The sequence below is a fragment of the Emiliania huxleyi genome, assembly GCF_000372725.1.
Source record: "Emiliania huxleyi CCMP1516 unplaced genomic scaffold EMIHUscaffold_1159, whole genome shotgun sequence".
NCBI classification, from domain to species: Eukaryota; Haptophyta; order Isochrysidales; family Noelaerhabdaceae; genus Emiliania; species Emiliania huxleyi.
Window position 1 is genome coordinate 125 of NW_005201454.1, and position 5,144 is coordinate 5,268.

At 66.2% G+C, this 5,144-nt stretch overlaps 2 protein-coding genes across 2 annotated transcripts; one reads left to right on the plus strand and one right to left on the minus strand.

Annotated features, from left to right (window-relative positions):
• Window positions 1-213: 213 nt before the first annotated feature.
• Window positions 214-1,223, plus strand: EMIHUDRAFT_251712 (hypothetical protein; the record flags this gene model as incomplete). The annotated part of the gene is made up of 2 exons (XM_005791057.1): window positions 214-429; window positions 513-1,223. The coding sequence occupies 2 exons, from the start codon at window positions 214-216 to the stop codon at window positions 1,221-1,223; spliced, it is 927 nt and encodes a 308-aa protein (XP_005791114.1).
• A 1,826-nt stretch (window positions 1,224-3,049) lies between these two features.
• Window positions 3,050-5,144, minus strand: EMIHUDRAFT_471457 (proline dehydrogenase; the record flags this gene model as incomplete). Its single annotated transcript, XM_005791058.1, has 8 exons — window positions 3,050-3,292; window positions 3,361-3,406; window positions 3,469-3,521; window positions 3,592-3,702; window positions 3,848-3,858; window positions 3,919-3,991; window positions 4,049-4,488; window positions 4,532-5,144. The coding sequence occupies 8 exons, from the start codon at window positions 5,142-5,144 to the stop codon at window positions 3,050-3,052; spliced, it is 1,590 nt and encodes a 529-aa protein (XP_005791115.1).

Genomic DNA, 5,144 nt, shown 5'->3' on the forward strand with positions numbered 1-5,144 from the left:
CGCCTCCCCCTCTGTAGACACTCCCTAGCCGCCTCGCCTTCCTTCGAGGCGCCGGTGCGGGGCGGAGAGGCACGCGCCGCCAACACGCCCACACCGTGTCGACAGGCGCGGTCGGTGCGGCGGCACTCTTCGCGCGCCTCGGGTATCGGCCAGCAGCCCGCCGGCACCGCCACGGACGGCGACACCGGCTGGCAGGGGGGCGGCGTAGCCGGGATGATGAGGGCGCGCCACGAGGCCGAGTCCAAGGCGGCCGACGCCGCGCTGGTGGCGAGGCTCGCGACGGCGACGACGGGGGACGGCGACCGCATCCCCCGCGCCCGCGAGGTCGGCCAGAGCGCAGGCTTGTCCTCTCGGCCGGGGCGGCACAACGGCGCGGGCAGCAGCCAGACGGAGCCGGTGGAGGGGTGCGTGGAGGGGCTGGTGCTGCTGGTGGAGCTGCTCGAGGCCGCGCGAGAGTCGCGAGCGGAAGCTTCCCTGCGCCTTCCCTGCACCTTCTCGGAGCCGTCCTGTAGGCGCGCGACCTTTCGCCGGCGGACGGGCCCCTCGGCGCGTGCAACCCGTTCGCGGAGGTCAAGCTCGGTCCGCACGCTGTCCGCTCCGACACGCTGTACGACACGACGGAGCCGCAGTGGGGCCGCGCTTGGGAGCTGTGGGGCGGCGCGAGCAGCCGCAGCTGCTCGCACTTATTCGGCGGCTTCCACGCCGCGGCGGCCGTCCTCACCGTCCGCGTCTGCTCGGAGCGGCGCAACGGCGGCGAGGACGCGCTCGGCGTCGCCGAGGTGGACACGAGCCGTCTGCTGCTCGGCGGCGTGCGCGACTTGTGGCTGCCGCTGACGGGAGTCGCCAACGGCGCGGTCCGCGTGCGCATCGCGCCGTACTCGGCGTCGATCGCGCCCCTCGGGCCGCTGCCGCCCGGCATGACGGCGGATCTGCTCCTCGACGACGGCTCGCGCCGCGCCGTGCGCTCGGAGAGCGTCGACAAGGAGCGAGACACGCCGGGCGCGGCCAACGGGCGCGCGATGCCGCAGCGGGTGTTCCAGAGCCTCGCGAGCGGACGCGGCGAGGACGGCGAGAGGCCGAGCAAGACGGCGCGCGAGCGGGCGATGACCTCGATGCCAGCGCGGCAGATGGCCGGCGAGGACCACGTGCTGACCTTGCGCGGCTCCACGGTGCACAATGCGAGGACGCTGGGGCTAGGGACGCAGCCCGACCCTCGACTGTAATCAATGTACTACCCGTACGTACTCTCTTTTTATTGTGTGTCTTGTCTCTTCAACCCTTTATCGTCTTAATTTCAATGGTACTCATGTTGAGAAGAGCGAAACTCTCGCGCAAGATCTCGCTCTGTCCTCTGACCCACCTCCGCTCTATCACACTATCTCGCGTGTGTGTGATGTGTGAGAAGCGCGGTGTGAGAGTCAGAGTAGTGTGCGTGTGCGGACAGCGGAGTCGTCTCGCGCGACACATATTTTGAAAAGAGAGGGAGAAAAAAGGTCACACGGAGCGGTCTGGAGCTGCGCCGGAGGGGTCCATCCTGGCATCGGGCAGCTCGCAAGAGGGGAGTCGCTCCGCATCGTCCAAATCACTCAGCTCTTCGAGCAAGCTTGCGGTGTCGCGGCGGTACGTCCGGCTTCTCTGCCAGTCACGCAGCCGCGAGTAGAGGCAGAGGGCCAACAGGGCGGCGGCCGCAGCGCCAAGCATCACGCCGGCGGACGGGCCCTGCTGCAGCGCCGCCTCGACCGCCTCGGCCGCCTCGACAACGTCGGTGACCTCCTGCTCCTCGTCGTCGCCGCGGGGCCAGCCCGGCCGCTCCTCCGCCTCAGGTCCGTGGCTGCGCCCAGGCCTGCTGGAGGAGGAGGGTCTGATGCCCTCGGAGACGTGCTCGGCTCGGAGACGTGCACGGCTCGGCGGCCGTGGCGGCGGCGGCGGCGGCGGCAATGGCACAAGCAGGGACTGAGGCGACGGCAGCTGCGCGAGGAAGAGTGCCTCGAGGCGGCTTGCCTGCGCCGCGACGAGGCCGAGCAATCGAGCCTGCACCCCGAGCATCTTTCGCTCCTTCCCCGTGACTGCTCCGTCCTCCATGGCGATCCGAAAAAGCTCGAGGTAGTCCCGCTCTCGCGACGTATGTGCTTGAAGCGGCGGCAGCGGCGGCGGCGGCGGCGGCGAGGGCCGAGGCGGTGGCGGCGGTGGCGGCGGCGTGCGGCGACCGGACGTTTGCAGAGGCAGAAACCTATCCTGCAGGCTGCCGGCCGGAGAGCGAAACTCGTCACAGGCCTTGCAGGTGCGGCACTTGCACCAGGCGCAGTGATGTCCTTCGCTCTTGCACCAGGGCTCGCATGTGCTGTACGGAACATCGTTGGCGTGGCCCGAGGAGCAGCTCCTCTCGCCGCGCGCCATCGCCAGTAGCGGAAAAAGAATTTTTGCGATCGCACCCTCCCTCGTTTTGTGCCCATCCCTCCCTTGGGTTGTCCGTTTTCTTTCTTTCTTTCTTTTCGTTTTGTGCCGTCCTCCCATCCCTCCCTTGGGTTGTCTGAGTTCTTTCTTTCTTTTACCCCTCGTTTTGTTTGTCCGTTTTATTTATTCTTTATTGATGGATGATGCTGGTCGCCTTGTTTTTTATTTCTTTCTTTCTTTCTTTGATGCTGGTTGCCTCGTTCGCTATCGTTGCGTATGGGTGGACGCGCACGCGGGATGACAGGAGATGCCACGGCACGACGCTGCACGTGCACGCTGGAGCGACTCTCTCTCTTTCCTTGCGTGCCTTATTTACACGATTACTCAAAACGAGTGTTGAGAACGGTCTGGACAAGACACCCGCCGTCCCCAACCGCGGTCAAATCGCGCCCGAGCAATCATAGGGAGGAGAGGAGAGAGCAGCACCGCAGCAGCCGCACAGGAGGCGTAAGACTGAGAGGAAGCTCTCGACGAAAGATCGACGAATCCAGTCAGCTTGGCGTCTTACACTCTTCGGCGTAACATCTCGGGGATTGCCGCCCTCAACAGCAATCCGGACTTGGTCTTGACTCACAACACGGTAAAGTAGAGTCCCTCAGCCAAACATGCGGCGCTTCACTTCGGCCAGCATCATTGCACGCTGCAACGGCGCGCCTGCAGACAAGTCGGGGCCACGCATCAGCGTGCTGCGCGGCGCTGCGGCTGGGAGAGGGATGGCGGCGTCGCGCGCGCCGCCCAGCGCGTCGCTGTTCTCCTGCGCCCTGCGCAGCAAGTACGGCATCACCTCGTCGAGCGGGCCGTACGGCACGTACTTGTAGGCCTTCAGCCCGGCGCCCCCCTTCGATCATCACCACACACCGCGTTACAGAGAGCCACTTTGGGCGTGCGAGAGCAGTGGCGGCACACCAGCGTGAAGGTGAGGTGGTCCGACATGCCAAGGAGCTGGCCAAACCTGCGGCAGTGCGAGGGGCTGCGCGAGAGCGCTTCGTGCAGAGAGTCTCGATAGCACCGCACCCGACTTTGTCGGACGTGACCTTGGACTCGCCCGAGGACAAGAGGCCGACCGCCTGACGGTGCCACCGCAGCTGGTGCTGCGCGCGCCGGGGGTGTGCGGAGAGGGCGGTGGCCGCTCGGCACCATTCGCACGCTGTCCTCGTTGTGCGACGCAAAGAAGGGAGACGTCTTCTCCGGCACCGGGCTCCGGACGAGCATCTCGGTCATGCACTCCGCGTAGGATGCGTGCGAAGCCTACGAGGCGGGGCGTGGGTGGGCGCGGGAGGCTGCGGGGTGCAGCCGGGGGACCGGGGAGCGCCTCGAGGTTGGGCTGGATCGGGTCGGCGAAGCCGAGCCGGGCGGCGCGCTCCCGCTCGTAGACCATGTAAGCCCCGCGCACCAGCTTGCCGCCTGCCAGGGGTCGGTGGGTTGTGCCGCATCGCGCATCGCGGCGGCGAGGAGTGCGGTCACCGAAGTGGATGTCCTCGCGCTTGCAACGCTCGAGGTCCTCCCTCAGCTTGCCGGGCGTGCGCCGCAGGTAGGCCTGCGAGACACGGAATTCGGTGCAACGCCCCGCGGCAAGGGGGGGCGGGCTCCGCACCTGGTACGTGTTGTACACCGCCGGGTAGGTCTTGTTGTACTTGAGCTGCATCGTCAGGACGGCCTGGTCAATAGCTGGCTGCATGTGGAAGTGCTCGGCGTCGATCATGAGACGGACTCCGAGCTCCGCCGCGTACGCGCAGATGTTGTCGCACCGGCTGAGCATGTTCTTCATCGCGACCAGCTCGTCCGGAGAGAGCGCGGTGCTCTTGACTGGCCCCGCCTTCTTGCACTTTGACACCATCTTTGGCACCTCCTCGATCGGGATCATGAGCGACCACTCGATGGGGTCGATCTCGCCGCTCTTATTCGTGTCGTACTTATCAAAGTACTTGCCCGCCTGCTCTGCAGTCACGCCATCGAACGCCTCGAGCCACCCCGCGGTGAACTCCTCCTTGCTGAGGCCGCCGTTGCCGTCCTTGTCGAGGGAGGTGAAGAAGCCTGTGCACGGGCGTGGCGTGTGCTGAGATGTGGCGCACCGGACCAAACGCCGCCCGCGGCAAGTCGCCTTGAATCGCAGAGAGGCTGTCCGAGATGCGCTCGAGCAGTTTGGGGTCGCCGAGTGCCGTCACCTTGATGGCAGCGAACCCGTCCGGCGAGGTGTCGGCGACAGCCTTCACGCCGGTGAGGAAGTGCTGCATGTTGGCGTCGCACTCATCCTCCCCGGCGTACGGATACACGCGCGCCGGCTGATTGGCGTTGCCAGCAGTCAAGGGATTGTCTCCCATGTCGGCCTCGGCTGCGTAGTCGAGAATGCCGCCCACACCCTGCGCCTTGAGCGCCTGCATTACCGGCTTGATGCCCTCGGCCGACTCGCCCGCGACAAAATGGGCAAAGAAGGTCTTCCGCACGACGGTGTCGGTGAAAGTCTTCCCAAAGACCTTTGTCGAGAGGCCAAGCAGCATCTCCGCGTTCATAACAAAGGGCCTGATGGTGCATGCCGTCAGCACGACAGCGCCTCGCAGCAGCTCTGCAGTTGAGGTCCCAGAAAAGGCAGTCCGCGGATCAGTGAAGTCGAGCGGAGCGATGGCAGTCGCTGTGGACAGCCGACGCGACGAGCGGGCGAGCAGCCGCGCAGGAGCCAGGCGTGAACGCAT